This window comes from Hypanus sabinus, chromosome 15, assembly GCF_030144855.1.
Source record: "Hypanus sabinus isolate sHypSab1 chromosome 15, sHypSab1.hap1, whole genome shotgun sequence".
In the NCBI taxonomy this organism is placed as follows: domain Eukaryota; kingdom Metazoa; phylum Chordata; class Chondrichthyes; order Myliobatiformes; family Dasyatidae; genus Hypanus; species Hypanus sabinus.
This window is the reverse complement of record NC_082720.1, coordinates 16,352,447-16,376,824: the sequence shown is the minus strand read 5'-3', so window position 1 is coordinate 16,376,824 and position 24,378 is coordinate 16,352,447. Positions and strand designations below refer to the sequence as shown.

The 24,378-nt window shown below is 40.1% G+C and overlaps 1 protein-coding gene across 1 annotated transcript in view; it reads left to right on the top strand.

Moving 5' to 3' along the window:
- The window catches only part of LOC132405319 (slit homolog 3 protein-like), a 630,603-nt gene that overhangs the window by 52,823 nt on the left and 553,402 nt on the right, over nt 1–24,378 (top strand). The window contains exons 2-3 of the mRNA XM_059990026.1: nt 9,566–9,637; nt 16,109–16,180. Coding sequence (XP_059846009.1) covers nt 9,566–9,637; nt 16,109–16,180 — 144 coding nt within the window. The remainder of the gene's footprint in view (nt 1–9,565; nt 9,638–16,108; nt 16,181–24,378) is intronic.

Sequence of the window (24,378 nt, the reverse complement as noted above, 5' to 3'; positions counted from 1 at the left end):
TCAAAGCAAATATAAAAGCCAAAGAGAGGGCATATAATAGAGCAAAAATTAGCAGGTAGTTAAAGGATTGGGAAGTTTTTAACTACCAATAGAAGACAAACAAAAATGGCATTAAGAAGGTAAAGATGGAATACGAAAGTAAGCTAGCCAATAATATTAAAGATGATACCAGAAATTTATTCCGATACTTAGAGTGTTAAAGAGAGGCAAAGGTGGATATCAGACCACTGGAAAATGATGCTGGAAAGGTAGTAATAGAGGACAATGTAAATAGCAGATGAACTGAATAAGTATTTTGCATCAGCCTTCACCGTGGAAGACACTAGCAGTATGGTGGAAGTTCCAGGTGTCAGAGGGCATGAAGTGAGTGAAATTACCATAGCTACAGAGAAGGTTCTTGGGAAACTGAAAGGTCTAAAGGTAGATAAGTCACCTGAACCAGATGGTGTTCTGAAAGAGGTGGCTGAACAGATCGTGGAGGCATTAGTAATGATCTTTCAAGAGGCACTAGATTCTGAAATGGTTTGGGAAGACTGGAAAATTGTAAATGTCATTCCACTCTTCAAAAAGAGAGAAACGCAGGAGAAAGGAAACTTTCAAGATAGCCTGACCTCAGTGGTTGGGAAGAAGTTGGAGTCAATTATTAAGGATGAGGTCTCAGGGTACTTTGAGCCACAAAATAAGCCAAAGTCAGCATGGTTTCCTGAAGGGAAAATCTTACCTGACAGATCTGCTAGAATTCTTTGAAGAAATAAGAAGCAGGATAGACAAAGGAGAATCAACTGATGTTGTTTACTTGGATTTTCAGAAGGCCCTTGACAAGGTGCCACACACAAAGCTGCTCAACAAGCTATGAGCCTATGGTATTACAGGAAAGATTCCAGCATAGCTAAAACAGTGGCTGATTGGCAGGAGTCAAAGAGTGGGAGTAAAGGGAACCTTTTCTGGCTGGCTGCCGGTGAACAGCGGTGATAAAACAAGGGTCTGTGTTGGGACTGATTCTTTTATGTTATATCTCAATGATCTGGATAATGGAATTGTTGATGGCTTGATTGCAAAGTTTGCAGACAATATGAAGATAAGTGGAGAGACATTTAGTTCTGAGGAAGTAGAAAGGTTACAGAAGGACTTATGCAGATTAGGAGAGTGGGGAAATAAATGACAGATGGAATACAGTGTTGGGAAATGTGAGATCATGCACTTTGGTAGAAGAAATGAAAGGGGTGATAATTTTCTAATTGGGGAGAAAATACAAAACAAAAATTGAGGTGTAAAGGGACTTGGGAGTCCTTGTGCAGGATTCCCTAAATGTAAACTTATAGGTTGAGTCTGTGGTGAGGAAGGCAAATGCAATGTTAGCATTCTTTTCAAGAGGACTAGAAAATTCATTTGAATGTTGTTCATAGACTTCAGTTCAGCATTCAACACAATTATTCCTCGGAAACTGATTGGAAAGCTGAGCCTACTGGGCCTGAAGACCTCCCTCTGCAACTGGATACCAGATTTCTTAACTGGGAGACCTCAGCCAGTCCGGATTGAGAGCAGCATCTCCAACATCATCACAATGAGCACGGGGGCTCCCCAGGGTTGTGTGCTCAGTCCACTGCTGTTCACTCTGCTGACCCACGACTGTGCTACAACACACAGCTTGAACCACATCATCAAGTTCGCTGATGACACGACCGTGGTGGGTCTCATCTGCAAGAACAAAGAGTCAGCTTACAGAGAGGAGGTGCAGCAGCTAACGGACTGGTGCAGAGCCAACAACCTGTCTCTTAATGTGAACAAAACAAAAGAGATGGTTGTTGACTTCAGGAGGGCACAGAGTGACCACTCTCCACTAAACATCAACGGCTCCTCGGTAGAGATCGTTATCAGCACCAAATTTCTTGGTGTTCACCTGACGGAGAATCTCACCTGGTCCCTCAACACCAGCTCCATAGCAAAGAAAGCCCAGCAGCACCTCTACTTTCTGCGAAGGCTGAGGAAAGTCCATCTCCCAACCCCCATCCTCATCACATTCTACAGGGGCTGTATTGAGAGCATCCTGAGCAGCTGCATCACTGCCTGGTTCGGAAATTGCACCATCTCGGATCGCAAGACCCTGCAGCAGATAGTGAGGTCAGCTGAGAAGATCATGGGGGTCTCTCTTCCTGCTATTACAGACATTTACACTACAAGCTGCATCCGCAAAGCAAACAGCATTATGAAGAATGCCATGCACCTCTCATACAATCTCTTCTCCCTCCTGTCATCTAGGAAAAGGTACCGAAGCTTTCGGGCTCTCACGACAAGACTATGTAACAGTTTCTTCCCACAAGCCATCAGACTCCTCAATACCCAGAGTCTGGACTGACACCAACTCACTGCTCTCTACTGTGCCTGTTGTCTTGTTTATTATTTACTGTAATGCCTGCACTGTTTTGTGCACTTTATGCAGTTCTGGGTAGGTCTGTAGTCTAGTGTAGTTTTTTGTGTTGTTTTACATAGTTCAGTGTAGTTTTTGTATTGTTTCATGTAGAACCATGGTCCTGAAAAACATTGTCTCATTTTTACTATGTACTGTACCAGCAGTATTGGTTGAAATGATAATAAAAGTGACGACATGAGTTGATAAAAGCAAGGATGTAATGTTGAGGTTTATAAGCACAGGTGAGGCCTCACTTGGAGTACTGTGAGCAGTTTTGGGCCCCTTATCTCAGAAAGGATGCGCTGAAACTGTGGAGAGTTCAAAGGAGGTTCACAAAAATGATTCCGGGATGAAATGGCTTGTCACATGTAGAGTGTTTGATGGCTCTGGGCCTGTATTTGCTTCAATTCAGAAGAGCAAGGAATGACCTGATTGAAACCTATTGAACTGTAAAAGGCCTTGATAGAGTGGATGTAGAGAGGATATTTCCTATGGTGGGAGAGTCACAGCCTCAAAATAGAGGGGCATCCTTTTAGAACGGAGATGAGGAGGAATTCCTTCAGCCAGAGAGTGGTGAATCTGTGGAATTCATTGCCACAGGCAGCTGTGGAGGGCAAGTCATTGGGTATATTTAAGGCAGAGGTTGATAGATTCTTGATTGGTCAGGGCATGAAAAGATACAGGGGGAAGGCAGGGGATTAGGACTGAGAGGAAAATTGGATCAGCCATGATGAAATGGCAGAACGAGCTCAAAGGTCCAAAGGGCCTAATTCTGCTCCTATATCTTATGGTCTTACCCCTACTAATATTACTTGTTTTCTGACGTATAGGTATTGTTTCTTAGATAGTATTTTCCTTTTTTATCCATGGGCCAGCAGACCACTGAGGACGAAAGCTGGTGCCCCCACCTTCACCGCCACCTGTCCACCAGGTCAGCAGGTTCCAGAATTGCTGTTCTATGCAGTTAGGAGGCACAATAGCTGGTGACCCCCTAAGCATGCAAATTGGTGAGATCAGAGTTCAAGACCTAATGTTCAGTGTCCTCATGGGCAAATTCTAGGGTTGATACAGAAATCGAAGTCTGTAGGGTCGATCAGAAGTCCAGAAGTTTGCTGAAGCCTGGGTTTACAAGTCTACTGGGGAAGCTCAACCCAAATGTTCGCAAATCCTTGAGTCCGCCGGAGGCTGAAGACCAGCTGTCCTGGGTTGGAGGATGCCTATGTGCTCTGGTGGGTGGGTGTGAGGAAAGGGGTTTGTTTTACTGTTGTTGCTTTGTCGCATACTGTGTTTAGTTTTGTTGTCTTCTGTGTCGTTCTGCCAAGCATTGTGGGCATGCTACAGTGTGTTTTGTATTGTTCTGCCAAGCATTGTGGGCATGCTACAGTGTGTTTTGTATTGTTCTGCCAAGCATTGTGGGCATGCTACAGTGTGTTTTGTATTGTTCTGCCAAGCATTGTGGGCATGCTACAGTGTGTTTTGTATTGTTCTGCCAAGCATTGTGGGCATGTTACAGTGTGTTTTGTATTGTTCTGCCAAGCATTGTGGGCATGCTACAGTGTGTTTTGTATTGTTCTGCCAAGCATTGTGGGCATGCTATGTTCGTGCTGGAATGTGTGGTTGTTGTTCATGCAAACAATGCATTTCACTGGATGTTGCAATGTTTCATAAATAAATGAACTTGAATCTGATATTGAACAATTTAGCATGTTGTTCTAGAAATTTCTCCAAGTATGGTTCTGGATATGAGGTGTTTTTCCAATTAATCTTTTCCAATTAATTTCTGAGTATTTTTCCCAGAAATGTTTGCTCTACAAAGTAAGTAGACATTCTGAATGAGGATTTCTCCTTTAACTTTTGTAAGAATCTAGTCCCTGCATAAAAAATTGAAACAATTTGAAAATACACGATTCATTCAGGACTGGTGTGAATGTGTGGTTGATTGTTGATGTGGGCTCAATGGGGCAGAGGGCCTGTTTCTGTGCTTAATGTCTTCTGAGTCTCTATTACGCATACTCTTTTCTGATGGCATCTTGCTGAAGGACTTAGTATACTGTTAGTGGCTCCATCAGTATCCATGTCAATGCCCCATTTCTTTGTGTTTAAATGGCTGCCTTTCCCCGCAGCATGTGGATTGTTTAATATTTTCTCTTCAGGCTGCTTCAATATTTTACAGACTTCTTTGTGCCTTTCTATTGTAAGAATCCCCCTTCTTTGCCAGACCCATACCCTGCGCAACCCACCCAGTTCAACAAAGCTGTGCTTCCTATTTCCTGTCCAAAGCCTACCCACCCTTCACGTTTCAGTTTCAATCATGTTTAAATCTTTTTTATGGTCTATCCCAATTTCTCCAAAGTGATGTATCTGTGCAGGTTTCGAACAATCCTTCTCTCCTCCGACTCTGGCTTCTAGCCAGCTGTCTTCAACCACATCAGCTTCAGTTCTCAATGATGCCCTTCTAAAAATTCATTAAGTCCTTTTTCGAAGTTTCCTCTCTTTGACCAGAATTTTGGCTTTATTTTCTGATGTTGTTCTTTTGACTTGCTGTGTATATTTCAAATCTTTGAATATTGACCAGCTTTTACCTCTCCCCTGACTTGAAGTAGATAGTGTTTTAATTAATTTTCCTTTATCCTCCTGAGTCTTGAATCAGTAATTAACCCTGAGTTTCCTTGTCATTAAGCATCTGTATCATGTCCGCAGTGAATTTATCAATATTGTATTGCTTCCAGAAGCTTAATATAGAGTGTTTTCCATGGAATTGTATCCATTTGTAGTCTTGAAGTAAAAGGTGAGATAGATATTCTTTTTGGTTAAGCTTGCATTCTAAATAACAGCTGCCATTTGAAACATCACGAACAATTGTAAGTAAACTTTCAACTACATTGCTTGGTTTAATTTCTGGTTATAAATGGAAGTCAGTCCAGTTCTAAAATGTAGATGGAAAGCCACTTGAAGTTAAAAAAACACTCTTTATAGAATAGCTTTGTAAATGGGCTCTGAATCTTGAAGGTGCTCCATCTGTAAAGAGTCACTGCACCTGCTTTATTATCACTCAAGAGTAGAATATAGGACAATGGGTTATTTAATTTTGGTTGTTTTAAACAGACAAGTTGACTTAGTTCAAGGAAGCAAAACAGATGGATAATTTAATTTCGCCTATCGACAACTAATGTGTTTATAGTTGTTATATGTACTCAGAAGTTAGTTTTAAAGCATTAATAGTAGCTAGCTAAGATCTATGTCACCAAAAATACTTTTGAACCATTTGTTTTAAAAGGATATCTAAGCAAGTAGATAGTGAAGTCTGTTGAGTACATAGATGCTTGTTAAGTCACTCAAGTGTGAATAGAGCAGTTCAAACTTATTAGAAATGGGATAAAAACCATCAAGAAGCCATGAAAGAAACAAGGGGTGAATCCATTCCTCCAGTATCAGTTTCTGCCACAGGCAACTTGTTTGTCTGCATCTTTGATATGTCTTTTTAGTCTATAGGAATTGTACCTGTGTTTTGGAAATCCATAATCCTTCAGGTCTGGGGATTGCTTTGTGCTCTGAGCGTTTGAAAATGGTTTGTGTTTTAGAGATGGTTTGTAATGGGTTAATGTATAAGATAGAAATCCTCTGTGAGTTTTAAATGTGTTTTAAAAGTGTTGTTTGGATTTGAACGTGCTTCACTGTGAATGCATGAACAGTGTTTTAAACAACTTTGTTAGAAGGAAGAATCTTCTTGATAGGCTGAGGGGACTTACCGCTCGACTAGTGGCTATTGGCAGCTAAACTTGCTGCGGAGAGTAAACAGAGAAGTAAATTAGTCTTTGAAGATTAGTTAGTTACAGTATAATCTCCTTTTGGTGAGAGTACTTGTAGCTATTTATATTTGATAAAAAGCAATAGAGTTCTAAACTCTTCGCTTCGGTTTAGAACTTCACGGTCAGCAACCCCAATACTACCAGACAAGATGAGCTTCTTATTTATTTCTAGCCTATAATTTTTCTTTTGTTGAGATGATGAGCTTTATTATGTCACCTGATGCCATTTCTCTTTGAAGTATTTTCCCTTATCGGAAAAACAATGCTAAACACCGATAGAATTCAGGGAATCTGTTCCTGCTGTGACTGACTAATCTTGGTTCATGATAAAAGATTGTAAGGGAAATCTGTTATGCAAGATAATTTGAAAGGTTGTAAGAGGAAACAACATCACGACAAGGCGATTGTTTTTGCAGTTCTTCAGTTTTTATTTATTCGACTAGGGATGAGTGGGGATTATACCAGAATTTGTATTGTACAGCAATTTCTGTTAAAGACTAGGTTTGCACATGAAAAGCTGCTTCACCTACCAACTGGTCTCAAGAAGCAATTTTGAGAAAAGAATAAAAATGCATAAATCCATTCTCAATTTCAGTGACAAATTACAAATAGAACCCAAATATTTTATGCTGGGTTCTTTAATCATGATATTTTGTTTCTGCCTCAGAATGATAGTTCAAGATTAATCATTCCCATCTTCCTTTCTTAGCCTGGAAATGTGAAGGAGATTGATTCAAGAGATGTTTATGGCAAAATAAGTTAAACTGAATGATCTTATGTATGCTCTTATACAAAAAATAATAATGTGATTAATGATAATTGAGAGTATTATAAGAATAAACTGTCCAAATTCAAATGCAGAATCCATACTCTGAGGAAAAAAGACAGTGATTTAGAAATAGTAGAATCCTTTGTAGTGGATCTCCTGTGTTTACCCAGGGAAGAGTTGCCTGTGTTCAGGATGGAGAGCAATTCTCATAATTACACTGATCACTGCGGTTAATCAGGAATGTTGTATTTCAAAAGCTTTGGTCGGTATGACTAAAATTTCAAAGCGCTCGCTGCCCATCTGCTGAAGCACTCCCAGGTTAGGAGTTACGTAGACCTCGGTGGGGTGGGATTATGGACATGGAGCCTAAAATCCATGTAATAGATTCTCCACACTTCAGCAAAGAGCACAGCATAGCTGCTGCAGCAGAGAGCACAATTCAAACAGAAACAAGCAGCAGGAAAGCAAGTGCTTGCATTCCTAGAGACATGCTATGACCCTATGAAGTCCCAAAGCACTTCACGGCCAGCTAAGTATTTTTTGAGGCACAATCTCCTTTGTAATATCAGAAATGTGGCAGCTAATTTACACTCCCAAACTTTTCACAAGCAACAATGTGATAATGATTATATAACAGTTTTGAATGAGAGGAAAACGGAAGTAGCAGCACATAAAAGCAAACTTTCAGCTCTTCTTTTCAAAACAATATGGGGTCCTTTAAGTCTATTTCATTTTAAATGGGTGAATGGCAATGCCTTCCCTGAGAGCTATGTTTTATGGCAACGCCCAACCAATTCTCGAGGCTTTTTCATCACTGTCAGTACTCGGAAGAGTAGCAGGCAGCAAACAGCACCTGGGCCTCAAGCAGATACTATGAAGCTCATGGGTGGCACTTGTAGTATTTTGACAGCTTATACAGTTAAAAAGATTGATTCCCTACTTTCCAATACCTCTCTGATTAGAGATATTGAGCAGCATAAACATAGAACACAGAACATAGATCATTACAATGATACACCAGCTCCTCGGTCCTGATATTTTAACCGCTTCTAAAATCAATCTAATCCTTGCCTGCTACATTCCTTCAACTTTCTGTCACCCATGTGTTTATCTAAGAGTTTCTCAAATGCCAGTAATATATCTGCCTTTACCACCACCCCTGGCAAGGTGTTCCGTGCACCCTTCACTCTTTGTGTAAAAAACTTACCTCAGACAAATGCCTCCAATCACCTTAAAATTAAACCCCCCTTGTATTAGCCATTTCCACCAGGGGAAAATGTCTCTGGCCATCCGCTCAATCTATGCCTTTTATCATTTTGTACACATTTATCAAATTATCTCTCATCCTCCTTCACTCCAAAGTATTGGAAATTCATTCATAAATGAATGTATGTATGTATTTATTTATTTATTCATTCATTCAGTTACAGCGTGGAATAGGTGCTTCAATGCTGCCCAGCAATCCCCCGATTTACAGGACAATTCACAATGACCAATTAACCTATAAGCTGGTACGTCTTTGGACTCTGGGAGGAAACTGGAGGACAAGGAGGAAACCCATACTTTCCATGGGGAGGATAAACAGACTTTTTACCGATGTCATTGGAACTGAACTCTGAACTCTGACACCCGAGCTGTAATACCGTTGTGCTAACCGCTGTACTGCAAAATCATGATGCCTGAAAGAGTTACTATTAAAAGTGTACATTCATAAAACTCCATCTCAGCTGAGATTTGCTGGAAATGATATTGTCTCCAGGAGAGATAATTTTTCTCCCCACTTAGGGTCTTTTGCCAAGGCTATTGAAACACTGTTTTAAAAGATTAATTTTGAGGAAGCATTCAGATCTCTTAAACATTTCCAGTAACATGGCAAACCTTCAATATTTTTCAAAACTGGAAGGCAATGAAGGTGTGTAACACTACCAAGCACGAGGATCGTGCCAACAAAATACTGGACACTATCATAAAGGAGCTGCAGTGTAAAGACAGCAAGCACGAAAAAAGAATAATTCAATCAGCTAAATTGCTTCTTTCTTGTCCAAACCACTGACCGAATTGCTACCCTCACTTTCAGGATAATGGATGGCTGGGAGAAATTGGCTTGCCCTAATTCAATTTTAATTCATAATCTGAAGGTAAATCCTAACTGTACTATGGACATCAACTGAACTTCAGGATTGATTATGCTGTCATAAGCATATTCTACGGCTGTTTGTTCTTTGATATCTTTGACACACTAAATGGTTTAATATCTTTGATTCCATTGCACTGATTTTGGTACAAATACAGTGAAACAAGTTCAGACAGTGCAGTGGTTCATTGTCATAGGATACACTATTAAAGAGCATTTCAGAGGACAAACACTTAATGAGAAACAGCTGGCAAATCGTCTGTTGTTTGGCAAGGAGAAAACAGCTACACGGCACATCTGTCCTGCCTCAGTGTTGCATTTTATGTAATATACCTGTATTTGGCAAAGTTACCTTTGTTTAAAAACTTCTGAATTATGTTGGTGATGCTCCTTCAAGAGAAACATGTCTATTTCATTTTACAAATACCCTTTCATTTTTGCAGTGATCTGGATAAAAACAACATCACTCGCATTTCCAAGACTGACTTTGTTGGACTAAAGAATCTCAGAGTTCTGTAAGTGGAATCCAGCTGGAGTTTAACCTCACACCTTGTTATCTTAGTACTACTGCAATAAAAAAAAGGCTGCTTTTTCTCTTAATAGTCCCCTATTTTTGTGCTGTTATTAATTGTGAGATTCGGTTTGCACAGCTGACCAACAGCATGATGTGCCAAAAGGGTAGGAACTTTTATCAGCTACTGGCTTTGTCAATTGCAAGAGAAAGGTCTTTGAATCTCAAGTGGAAGTGTATAGTGTATATGCCCCTCCTCCGGAGATGGGTTTGTGCCCACCTGTCCTTGGAGAGGGAACATGCAATCACGATGGGGACATCGGGGGTTTTCCAGGAACTGTGTGCCACTCCACACCCCCCACACCCCCCGGAATTGACTTTTATAGACAGTAATGATCATATTTTAATTAGAATTAGTTCACTCTCTTGTAAAAAATGATGTTTGTATTTTGTGTATTTTTGTGTGAATACACCTTAGTAGTTTTGTTAAAACAAAAGATCTTATGTTAAGGGATTGTTTTGCTTCTCCTCACAGGAAATTTCCAGTAGAACACAAATGAAAATTTAGAAAGTGAAATCTAGAAATTTAGAAAAATAGTTCTATCTTCTTCATACAGAAGCATGATCCCAGTTATAATGCCCCGACCTTAAATATATGGAATTCAGGTTGCTGAGTACAGGGTGGGATTCGAACTTACAGTTTTCTGGATCTTCTGGTTTACTATTAATCTACATCAAGAGTCTCATTGCTCTCATCAAGAGATCCATATGTTAGGGAACTAGAGCTGCAGCTCGATGACCTTTGTCTGGTCAGGGAGAGTGAGGAGTTGATAGAGAGGAGTTACAGGCAGGTGGTCACAACAAGGCCACAGGAGGCAGACAGGTGGGTCATGGTTAGGAGGGGGAAGGGGAAGAGTCAGGTACTAGAGAGTACCCCGGTGGCTGTACCCCTTGACAATAAATACTCCTGTTTGAGTACTGTTGGGGGGGGGGGACAGCCTACCTGGGGAAGCAACAGTGGCCGTGCCTCTGGCACAGAGTCCACCCCTATAGCTCAGGAGGGTAGGGAAAGGAAGAGGAAAGCAGTAGTAATAGGGGACTCGATACTTAGGAGGTCAGATAGGTGATTCTGTGCACACAGTCAGGAGACCCGGATGGTAGTTTGCCTCCCTGGCGCCAGGGTCCAGGATGTTTCTGATTGCGTCCAAGATATCCTGAAGTGGGAGGGTGAGGAGCCAGAGGTCATAGTACATATAGGTACCAATAACATAGGTAGGAAAAAGGAAGAGGTCCTGAAAGGAGGATATAGGGAGTTAGGAAGGGAGTTGAGAAGAAGGACCACAAAGGTAGTAATCTCAGGATTACTGCCTGTGCCACGCGACAGTGAGAGTAGGAATGGAATGAGGTGGATGATAAATGTGTGGCTGAGGGATTTGAGCAGGGGGCAGGGATTCAAGTTTCTGGATCATTGGGACCTCCTTTGGGGAAGGTGTGTCCTGTACAAAATGGACACGTTGCACTTGAATCCTAGAGGAACCAATATCCTGGTGGGGAGGTTTGCTAAGGCTACTGGGGAGACTTTAAACTAGAATGGTTGGGGGGAGGGAATCAAATTGAAGAGTCTAGGAGAGAGGAGGTTAGTTCACAAATAGAGAAAGCTAGTAGACAGTGTGTGAGGGAGGATAAGCAGGTGATAGAGAAGGGGAGCGCTCAGACCGAAGATGTAGGGGAGAAGGAAGAAAAAGAAGAGAGTAAAGTTGTTTGCATCGTTAGTGATAAACAGAGAGTAAAAGGTGGAGAATTTCTTAAATGCATTTATTTTAATGCTAGGAATATTGCAAGAAAGGTGATGTACTTAGAGCATGGATTGATACCTGGAAATATGATGTTGTAGCTATTAGTGAAACATGGTTGCAGGAGGGGTGTGATTGGCAACTAAGTATTCTTGGATTTCGTTGCTTCAGGTGTGATAGAATTGGAGGGGCCAGAGGGGGAGGTGTTGCATTGTTTGTCAGTGAAAATATTACAATGGTGCTCTGGCAGGATAGATCAGAAGGCTCGTCTAGGGAGGCTATTTGGGTGGAATTGAGGAATGGGAAAGGTGTAATAACACTTATAGAGGTGCATTATAGACCGCCTAATGGGGAGCGAGAATTGGAGGAGCAAATTTGGAAGGAGATAGCAGATATTTGTAGTAAGCACAGGGTTGTGATTGTGGGAGATTTTAATTTTCCACACATAGACTGGGAAGCCCATTCTGTAAAAGGGCTGGATGGTTTGGAGTTTGTAAAATGTGTGCAGGATAGTTTTTTGCAGCAATACATAGAGGTACCAACTAGAGAGGGGGGCAGTGTTGGATCTCCTGTTAGGGAATGAGATAGGTCAGGTGACAGAGGTATGTGTTGGGGAGCACTTCGGGTCCAGTGATCACAATGCCATTAGTTTCAATATAATTATAGAGAAGGATAGGTCTGAACCCAGGGTTGAGATTTTTGATTGGAGAAAGGCTAACTTTAAGGAGATGTGAAAGGATTTAGAAGGAGTGGATTGGGACAATTTGTTTTATGGGAATGATGTAATAGGGAAATGGAAGTTATTTAAAGGTGAAATTTTAAGGGTACAGAATCTTTATGTTCCTGTTAGGTTAAAAGTTTGAGAGAGCCATGGTTTTCAAGGGATATTGGAAACTTGGCTCGGAAAAAGAGAGAGATCTATAATAAGTATAGGCAGCATGGAGTAAATGGGGTGCTTGAGGAATATAAAGAATGTAAAAAGAATCTTAAGAAAGAAATTAGAAAAGCTAAAAGAAGATATGAGTTTGCTTTGGTAAGTAAAGTGGAAATAAATCCAAAGGGTTTCTACAGTTATATTAATAGCAAAAGGATATTGAGGGATAAAATTGGTCCCTTAGAGAATCAGAGGGAGATTTTGAACAATTTGTTTTCTTTGGTATTCACTAAGGAGAAGGATATTGAATTGTGTTAGGTAAGGGAAACTAGTAGGGTAGTTATGGAAACTATGACGATTAAAGAAGAGGAAGTACTGGTGCTTTTAAAGAATATAAAAGTGGATAAGTCTCCAGATCCTGACAGGATATTCCCTAGGACCTTGAGGGAAGTTAGTGTAGAAATAGCAGGGGCTCTGACAGAAATATTTTCAGTGTCATTAGAAACGGGGATGGTGCCGGAGGATTGGCATTTTGCTCATGTGGTTCCATTGTTTAAAAAGGGTTCTAAGAGTAAACCTAGCAATTATCGGCCTGTAAGTTTGATGTCACTAGTGGGTAAATTAATGGAAAGTATTCTTAGAGATGGTATACATAATTATCTGAATAGACAGGGTCTGATTAGGAACAGTCAACATGGATTTGTGCATGGGAGGTCATGTTTGACAAACCTTATTGAATTTTTTGAAGAGCTTACTAGGATGGTCTACATCCCAGAGTGCTTAAGGAAGTAGCCCAAGAAATAGTGGATGCATTAGTGATAATTTTTCAAAACTCCTTAGATTCTGGATTAGTTCCTGAGGATTGGAGGGTGGCTAATGTAACCCCACTTTTTAAAAAAGGAGGGAGAAAGAAACCAGGGAATTATAGACCAGTTAGTTTGACATCGGTGGTGGGGAAAATGCTAGCGTTGGTTATCAAAGATGTGATAACAGCACATTTGGAAAGGGGTGAAATCATTGGACAAAGTCAGCATGGATTTGTGAAAGGAAAATCATGTCTGACGAATCTTATAGAATTTTTTGAAGATGTAACTAGTAGAGTGGATGGGGAGAGCCAGTGGATGTGCTATATTTAGATTTTCAAAAGGCTTTTGACAAGGTCCCACACAGGAGATTAGTGTGCAAACTAGTGTGCACACAGTATTGGGGGTATGGTATTGATGTGGTTAGAGAATTGGTTGGCAACAAGAAGCAAAGAGTGGGAGTAAACGGGACCTTTTCAGAATGGCAGGCAGTGACTAGTGGGGTACCGCAAGGCTCAGTGCTGGGACCCCAGTTGTTTACAATATATATTAATGATTTAGACAAGGGAATTAAATGCAGCATCTCCAAGTTTGTGGATGATACAAAGCTGGGGTGTTAGCTGTGACGAGGATGCTAAGAGGATGTAGGGTGACTTGGATAGGTTAGGTGAGTGGGCAAGTTCATGGCAGATGCAATTTAATGTGGATAAATGTGAGGTTATCCACTTTGGTTGCAAGAACAGGAAAACAGATTATTATCTGAACGGTGGCCGATTAGGAAAAGGGGAGGTGCAACAAGACCTGGGTGTCATTGTACACCAGTCATTGAAGGTGGGCATGCAGGTACAGCAGGCGGTGAAAAAGGCAAATGGTATGTTGGCATTCATAGCAAAAGGATTTGAGTAGAGCAGGGAGGTTCTACTGCAATTGTACAAGACCTTGGTGAGACCGCTCCTAGAATATTTTGTGCAGTTCTGGTCCCCTAATCTGAGGAAAGACATTCTTGCCATAGAGGGAGTACAGAGAAGGTTCACCAGATTGATTCCTGGGATGGCAGGACTTTCATATGAAGAAAGATTGGATCGACTAGGCTTATACTCACTGGAATTTAGAAGACTGAGGGGGGATCTTATTGAAACCTATAAAATTCTAAAGGGATTGGACAGGCTAGATCCAGGAAGATTGTTTCCGATGTTGGGGAAGTCCAGAATGAGGGGTCACAGTTTAAGGATAAAGGGAAAGCCTTTTAGGAACAAGATGAGGAAAATCTTCTTCACACAGAGAGTGGTGAATCTGTGGAATTCTCTGCCACAGGAAACAGTTGAGGCCGGTTCATTGGCTATATTTAAGAGGAAGTTAGATATGGCCCTTGTGGCTAAAGGGATCAGGGGGTATGGAAAGAAAGCAGGTACAGGATACTGAGTTGGATGATCAGCCATGATCATACTGAATGGCTGTGCAGGCTCGAAGGGCCGAATGTTTCTATGAAAGTTGGCGAGGGTAAAGCACTGGATGTTGTCTATATGGATTTCAGTAAGGCCTTTGACAAGGTTCCGCACGGAAGATTAGTTAGGAATGTTCAATCGTTAGGTATTAATATTGAAGTAGAAAAATGGATTCAACAGTGGCTGGATGGGAGATACGAGAGAGTAGTGGTGGATAACTGTTTGTCAGGTTGGAGGCTGGTGACTAATGGTGTGCTTCAGGGATCTGTACTGGGTCCAATGTTGTTTGTCATACATTAATGATCTGGATAATGCGTTGGTAAATTGGATTAGTAAGTATGCAGATGATATTAAAATAGGTGGCGTTGTGGATAATTAAGTAAGTTTTTAAAGCTTGCAAAGAGATTTAGGCCAGTTAGAAGAGTGGGCTGAAAGATGGCAGATGGAGTTTAATGCTGATAAGTGTGAGGTACTACATTTTGCTAGGACTAATCAAAATAGGACATACATGGTAAATGCTAGGGCATTGAGGAATGCAGTAGAACAGAGTGATCTAGGAATAATGGTGCATAGTTCCCTGAAGGTGGAATCTCATGTGGACAGGGTGGTGAAGAAAGCTTTTGGTATGCTGGCCTTTATAAATCAAAGCATTGAGTATAGGAGTTGGGATGTAATGTAAAATTGTACAAGGCATTAGTGAGGCCAAATTTGGAGTATTGTGTACAGTTCTGGTCACCAAATTATTGGAAAGATGTCAACAAAATAGAGAGTACAGAGGAGATTTACCAGAATGTTACCTGGGTTTCAGCACCTAAGTTACAGGGAAAGGTTGAACAAGTTAGATCTTTATTCTCTGGAGCATAGAAGGTTGAGAGGGGACTTGATAGGGGTATTTAAAATTATGAGGGGGATAGATAAATTTGACGTGGATAGGCTTTTTCCATTGAGAGTAGGGGAGATTCAAACAAGAGGACATGAGTTGAGAGTTAGGGGGCAAAAGTTTAGGACTAACACAAGTGGGAACTTTTTTACTCAGAGAGTAGTAGCTGTGTCGAATGAGCTTCCAGTAGAAGTGGTAGATGCAGGTTTGATATTGTCATTTTTTTAAAAATTGGATAGGTATATGGACAGGAAGGGGATAGAGGGTTATGGGCTGAGTGCAGGTCAGTGGGACTAGATGAGAGTAAGCTTTTGGCATGGACTAGAAGGGCCAAAATGGCCTGTTTCCCTGCTGTAATTGTTATATGGTTATAGTCTTGCTAGCTAACAGCATAATGATATTAATTATTTAAATTGGTAATCATTACATCCTTTTAGAAAAGAACATAAATAAATAAAACTCTAATCATTGCATAAAAACACAAAATGCTGGCAGAACTCAGCAGGCCAGACAGCATCTATGGGAGGAGGTAGTGACAACGTTTCAGGCCGAAACCCTTCGTCAGGTGATAGATGCTGTCTGGCCTGCTGAGTTCTGCCAGCATTTTGTGTTTTTATTGATTTCCTGCATCTGCAGATTCACTCGTGTTGCCACTAATCATTGCATGCTTTGTTTTGCAGGCACCTTGAGGAGAATCAGATCAGTATCATTGAAAGAGGAGCTTTCCAGGATCTGAAGCAGTTAGAAAGACTGTAAGTTACTTTGCACAGCCTCAGTCATGAACTTCCCCTTGACATATACTTCATAGCTTACACTAAACTTTTCAACTCCTTGTATGTCCTCAAGCTTTCATTCCTGAGGTAGGGAAGGTAGTCGGAGAAGCTGCTGAAGGTCTGGGGAATGAAGTATGTGCTAGAGTTTACTAGATTAATTGTGCTCATGTCACAGCGAACTCTGAAAAACCCACAGGCCTTCTCTAGTCTGCTATCCATGCTCAGAATCTCATTCTTGTATGATTGATTTTATGCTTGTTGCTGCTTCATACACCAGTGTGAATCTTCAGTATATATCTACATCCTCCCCCCCACCCCCCATTACATTAGTCTCCGTGACCTAGGCCATTGCAACCCATTGATGTCCTTTTAACACTATCTTACCAAGTAATCCACTTCTTCCACAGACTGTTTTATTGATTGATTTTCACTGGTAAGTGTGTTCTTCATGGTTTTTTGTGATATTTGTTGTCAAATATAACCAAACTTTAAGGTAAGTGAGAAATTGGTCTTAAATGGAAGTTCAGCTGCAATTCTGTTTAAAATTTCGCTATGCTCTGTTCTTGTCATCAGGTTTAGGAATAGCTTAAGTTAGAAAAAGTTTTATCAGAAGGGAATCTCTTTCCTTGTTTCACTTTGTTTATCATGGAGCATTGACTAAGGAAGAGTGGTTAGTGGCCATTTGTCACAGTGAACATGAGTGTATTCTGGAATAGAAATAGTTCGTTTTTGATATCTGAGATTGAGATCTCAAGTTGAATGTTGTAATGAATAACACACAATAGATTATTCAGAAAATACTGAAAATAACCCACTTCTTTTCAAATTCAGCATTGACTCTACATTAATATACAATAGAACTTTTGAGATCCCTGTCTAATGAAAAAAAGTTATTAATGGCACACAAAGACAGTCTGATTTACTGCTTAATAATTAAAATACCTAATGATCTTTTTGCAGAGAGAATTCCAATTTACATATTCCTCCTGGATCACTGAGACATTTCCGCTTCTTTTCCTACTGCCAAAAAGTCCTTTATAATCTTTTTGTGATACATGTACATTGTGAACTGTCGATTATGAAAATGGAATTGGGAATTTGTGGTGTTCAGTGATAATACAAACAAAATCTAACAAGAAGTTTACAACACAGAAAAGACTCGGGTGATGTAATGGCACATCTCAAAGAGCCACTGCTTTACATCACCTGATACCTGGGTTCAATCCTGACCTCAGGTACTATCTGCGTAGAGTTTACACATTTTTTTTGTGACACCATGGGTTCCCTCCTATTCCCAAGGACATGCATGTTGGCTCTTGAATGTGGGTGAGCAATAGAATCTGACATGAGTTAAAGTCAATGTGAAGAATATTGTAAAAGAGAATTATGATAGGGTTTCTGTAAATGAATGGTTGATGGTGTAGTCTCAATGGGCAGAAGAGCCCATTTTCATGCTGTAAATCTCTATAATGCAATTATTAAGTTCATGGTGGCTTTTTCGTTTCATGCCGCCCTTCCACCTTTCTTCACCAAACCCATCAATACATCCTTTCTTCCCTTTTTCAATCAGCTACCAACCACTTACTAAGTACATCCATACTCAACCATTTCCTGTGGGAGTGAATTCCCTGTTTTAACATCCCCTTTCCGAATGGGTAGAACAGATGCCTTTGAATTAGTTGATGGATGTATTGATGTCTCTTATATTTTTGGCCACTTGTTATACTCTCACACTAAAAGGGAGATCTCTTCATGTCAACTTATCAAACCCTAATGTAATCTTTTCTCTTTTCTAGATACCAAGTGAGCATGATACAAACTTAGCATCTTTTCCTTTAAAAACAAATAGGTTAAGAAACCTAGTTGAAGCCTTTGAGAATGGTGCGTCAGTGAGATTACAAGGGATGTTTATCAGGATCAGTGAGTTTTCAATTATGTGTGAACCTCCTTAGGTTTTCAGAGATTATAATATAATAATGATATGTAACATACTGATAGAAAGCACAAAGCTAAGGCAAGAATATCCATTTTTTCAGTTGCAGACATGTTTTAACCTTGAGTGCACTTCCTGAAAGTTATGGCTGCAATTTCAATGCACAAAATGAAGTTGGATATAAGCTTGAGAAGGGAAGTATTCCAAAGCTCTGGGGAAGAAAGTAATGAAATACTCAGCTCATGAATCAGCTTTCTGCTTTATGGTTCTCGATCCCTTCAGTACTAGTCCCTCTTAAAGTCAATATACTTGTCTAAGTTCTATAATCCTATGAATCTAGATTTTGGAATGAATCTTAAGAAAAAAGCTCAAGTTCTGAAAATATGATGGCAGAATATAGCATTAATGGTAAGACTATTTGCAGTGTGAGAGGATCAGAGGGATTTTGGGGTCCGAGTCCATAGGACACTCAAAGCTGCTACGCAGGTTGATTCTGTGGTTAAGAAGGCATACGGTGCATTGGCCTTCATCTGTCGTGGGATTGAGTTTAAGAACCGAGAGGTAATGTTGCAGCTATATAGGACCCTGGTCAGCCCCCACTTGGAGTACTGTGCTCAATTCTGATCTCCTCACTACAGCAAGGTCGTGGAAACCATAGAAAGGGTGCAGAGGAGATTTACAAGGGTGTTGCCTGGATTGGGGAGCATGCCATATAAGGATAGGTTGAGTGAACTCGGCCTTTTCTCTTTGGAGCGACGGAGGATGAGAGGTGATCTGATAGAAGTGTACAAGATAATGAGAGGCATTGATCATGTGGATGGTCAGAGGCTTTTCCCCAGGGCTGAAATGGTTAACATGAGAGGGCACAGTTTTAAGGTGCTTGGAAGTACGTACGGAGAAGATGTCAGGGGTAAGTTTCTTAGGCAGGGAGTGCTGCGTGCATGGAATGGGTCACCGGCAATGGTGGTGGAGGTGGATACGATAGGGTCTTTTAAGAGTCTATTAGATAGGTACATGGACCTTAGTAAAATAGAGGGCTATGGGTAAGCCTAGGTAGTTCTAAGGTAAGGACATGTTCGGCACAGCTTTGTGGGCCGAAAGGCCTGTATTGCGCTGTATGTTTTCTATGTTCTATATTCTATAACATGTATGGCAGAAATTCTGACAGCTGGGAAGATTTTGTAAATAATTCTTTATTATTTTATGACAGAATTGACAAATAGTGATAACAATATCTTCCAGTCCTATTGCTTGAACTTGTATATAACGAGTGAAACAGCTAGTGGGAGAGTATATAACAGCAATAGAATCCCTCCCAGCAACTTATTATCAGATTGAATATGTAGTGTCAATTTGACAGGACTATCTCTGTTATCTGTGAAATTGAAGCTGAACTTCTCTTGATGGGTCATGCAAGTTGGCAGGCAACTGAGCCTCCTACGTGGGTGAGATGTTTAGTTTCTGAAGGTTCTGTTTCAAATATATGAACATGTTCTCAGCATCAATGTCATGCTATTAAATTTCTTGAGAAAGAAAAGTACTGCCTTTCCAAGGCAGGACTCTCGCTAGCCTCAGATCCTACCACCAGGGATCAATGATATAACGTTCTGAATTTTATCAGGCACTAGACATTGAGAGAACACCAAATTATTCCATTGCATCAGGAATCCAGAAACTGTGAAGATCAGTTCAAAATTCCTATTTGCAAAAGTAAGCCCAGCCTTACAATCCTCGCTAGAACTCTCACAAATAATTGAGGGTATGAGTAATGATGGTATGTATAATTCAAGTTCTTTTGTCCTTCTTAATGAATGCTTGATTTTATAGTGCTGTTTTCTTCTTGACAGAGGTGGATGCTTATATGTAATAAGATAATAAATATAAATTTTTGTAGAAAACTGAAGATGGAAAGTAATGTTTCACCTTCTGTAAAATCTTCAAAGAAAATGAAATTGTGTAGTGTTCATAATAAACTAGGTTAGATAAAAAATCAGCTTTCTAATCAATATTGTATTATTATATTTTTCATGTTACTCACAATATACTGTATGGAATACATATTAACAAAATATATGAGGTGTATTATATGCAGCATTATAAATAGACAGTGGTTGTTATTAAATTAATATAGCTATGTCTGTGTGATTCAAATATATATTTCCTGAACTGATATAATAGGCAAGTCTACGTTAATTAAATTGTCAGATTTCTCTAGAATATTTGCATTACATTCCCTCAAGGTATGGCTTGTTATTTAATACTTTTTTGAGGGAATCTAATGAGGCCAACATTTATTGTTCATCTCTAATTGCCCTTGAGGTTGGCTACTACTGATTTTTACTATGGTTAGAGTCTATCTCCAACAAAGAACATATTAAAATACACACAGAACTGACTCAACACCAAATTAATTCTTTCTGTGTTGTAATCATCATAAGTAGTAACCTAGTCAAGGAGTTCACTACTCATTACCTAATATTGCTAGTTTTCACTCCATTAGGAGGGACCTATAATCCACTATAATCTACTGTGCAAGGAATACTTCTATTTCTTCCAAATTAGAATAAGCACACAATGGGTGATTATTATTATTGATACTTTTATTCCATAACTCTCCAAAGTCTACATGGGTGTCAAGCTCCAAAATGCCATTGCAGCTACAGTTACAAAAACAGTTTGAATTCTGAGGAAGAAGATCCAAATTAGCTTTATTGACAACAAAATTTAGAATGGATACCATTAACCTTGAAAAGTTCTAGCATAAATAACTGAATTACTTGTTTAGGCTGTGTTTCCGTTAAGTATTCTCAATTGGAATATCAATAGTATTGGAGAAAATAAGCACAACAAACCATCATGGCCACACTGGAGAGCCCTGACTTAATGAGTACCAAAGAAGATGCAGTATCAAAGGCAAAGGAACACGGTCAGGCAAATATCAAGCCCATTCTGATTTGATAAATGCAGAGATAAATTCAGCAAACACTTTCATCACACAAATATCCACTTGTATACTTGTTTGACTTAAATTTTCAAAATCAACTGTTTTCCTTTTCCAACCAGACTTGGAATTAGCCACAATCCCATATTCACACATGCTAATGGGTACAACAATATGCCCACATGTTTATGGAAGTCCAGCTTTTTTTTTCTCCTGTACACCCAGAATCTCCACTGGCCTTTCAAAACTGGCTATCCATGACCTCACTTTAGGAACTTGCGTTAAAACAAGCTCCTATTTCTGACTGCAGCCCGTGTTCATCTCAACTTCGGCAGAGCAAGAATTTCACAGTTGCCGACTCTATCCCATGTTTTCATTTTTTCTTCTTGTTTACAAGAGACATTTAGCAGACTGTTCTGGAAGGATAAATCATCAGAGCTGAGCTGCATGGGGGCTGATATACAGCAGACCAAACCTGGTTGAGGTAAACTCTGAATGACATAGCACCCGAACTGAAACGTTTTGTACGTTGTTTACCGAATCCTTTTCTGGTGAAAATGAAAAACGAAAGCATTGCGGATGCTTCTAGTATGTGACCTCATGTTGAAAACTTGCAGTGCCTCAGTCCTTTTCTGAGAAAGTAACTTTATTTCAGTTAAAATCTCTGGCTGTAGACACTGCTTGGACATGTAAACTTAAAATAATAAGACTCAGTGCTCAAGTAGAACAGTGGTTTGGAGCATAGCAATTAAAGTTCTGGTAGTCAGAGTGAGAATAAATCAGTGCCAGTGCCTGTTGCCTGTGCTTGAGAGCATGTGGACTTGTGATAATAAATCGGAATCATTCCCATGATTGTCAACAGTTCTTCATTACTGCCTATTGTCCTTGTTTGGTCTTTGAGAGACATACAGTACAGAAACAGGAGCTTCATCCCACCATCTTCATGCCAACCATCAGCAGCCATTTTCACCAATCTGACAGTAATCCCATTTTAATTTTGCCAAACATACATTGACTTCACACAGGCAACACAGGAGGCCAGGATGGAATTTAGCTTAGGCTGCAACACACATTGTTTTTCTGCCTCCATTCCCAAGCCGTCAACTGTTCTTTTTAAGTTTATTTTTATTATATAGCTTGTTTACTTGGTGTGTTATACATTCTTAATGTGGCTGAATGACCTAGAAAATAAATCTGTATACAACTTGAGGCAAGCATACGTAGCTTTGTAGAAAAGCATACCCTACCTATTAAGGCTAGTATCGGTAATGATGATGGTAGAACTTTGGGATTGTCATTAAAATTTCATCTGGTTTTCTAATTTTCTTGTGGGAAGGAAATTGCCATCATTAACTGGGCTGGACTGTATGTAGCTCAAAACATAACAATCTAGTTGACTCATTACTGCCTCTGAAATGCCTCGGTTTGAAGGGCAGACCAATGGGAGGTATACCCCATGATTGAATGAATAATTACAAAAGAATAGTTCCAGCATCCCCAGTGGTTCTCTGAAAAACTGTAGCACATGGGGTAGATATGAACCATACTGACGGGGGAAGTTCTAACCTCTGTCCCAAGCCAACACTGGGGAAGTTGATCACAGCAGAGGTAACTGGTGTACCTCAGAATCATCGAATGGTGGAGGAGGACTCACAGTCAGAAGTTCTTTCTCTTGAACAACACTTCATATGGTGGTGAAAAGCCTATTTGAGGGGAGAGGCAGAGTGGCGTTCTGTCGCACTTCCAACTAGAAAATCCTGAATTTTCCAGCAAGGTCCTCACAACTGTCATTCTGAAACTGCTGTGACCTTTGACTCCTTATAGAGTATAGCAGTTGAAAGCTAATTTCCTGCACTTTCTGAGAGAAGGTTAGTAAAACTGGGCTTGTTTTGCCTGGGAAAACTTAGATTTGATCAAAGAGCTTTGAAGAGAGTATATAAAATCATTTGGTTGTGCAACTGTTTATTCTACTGTGAGTGTGACATATATTCTGTAGCCAAGAAATTTATCATTTTCCAGCATTAAAGCAACATTAGCAATCTCCCGTCGCTGTTTCAAAAATGTTATACGGAAAATTGTGAAATTATTTGACACCGTATTGAAATCAAAATTGGAGGCTTCTTTGGCAAGTCTGTCTCAAGAAGAGTCGGATTTTAGGGTCAAATTTCAGGGGTGTCAGTGACACCTTTCCTCTTTGCTCTCATCTTAGTAAATAGTCATCAAATGGCCAAAGCACAATGCAACACACAGTACACAAGGAATTTCATCCATTACAATGTGTTGGCAACAAATGTTGATAGGAAGGATCCTCTCAAGGGAACAGAGACCCCAGCACAGGTGTAATTGTGCACACGCAGGCAACTTCCCAAGATGAAGGGTATTCTTACCAAGATATTGCCAGGTGCAGCTCCTATGAACACTTTCACTTTGAGGAGCTATAACTTCAGTAAAATGTCCCTTCTATGTGTGACTGTAAAAGGGAAATTTCCACACCTTACCACTCTTTTTTTGTCTTCTGCAGTGCAGCAGTGAACAGCAGATAGTCATATATGACATAATAAACCAGAGACAGCATGCAAGGATGCAGAAAAATATTACTTGAGAGTGTGGATGTCCTTGACTTTAACTTTTGGGACCAGTACAGGTCTTTGGCATTTGTGGACTTTACACATCATAGGCGAGATTTGGGCCACCTTGTGGAAGGGCTAGTTCGTACCAAATTGGCCTCCGGAGAATCAGAATCAGAATCAGCTTTGATATCACTGGAAATGCCATGAAATTCATTAACTTTGTCGCAGCAGTACAATGCAACACAGGGCAATATACGGTGGTGCTAGAAAGTTTGCGAACCCTGTGGAATTTTCTCTATTTCTGTGTAAGTATGACCTAAAATGTGATCAGATCTTCATGCAAGTCCTAAAACTAGATAAAGAGAACCCAATGAAATACATAACACAAAAAAAACACTATTACTCGTTCATTTATTTACTGAGAAAAATAATCCAGTATTACATGTATCTCTTGGAAAACGTATGTAAACCTTTGCTTTCAGTAACTGCTGTGACCCCCTTGTATAGCAACAACTTCAACCAAGCATTTCCAGTAACTGTTGATCAGTCCTGCACATCGGCTTGGAGGAATTTCAGGCCGTTCCTCATTATAAAGCTGTTTCAGCTCTGGAATGGTATTGGGATTCCTTGCAGGAACTGCTTGCTTCGGGTCCTTTCACAACATTTCTAGAGGATTAAGGTCAGAACTTTGACTTGCCCATTCCATAACATGAATTTTCTTCTTTTTAAACCA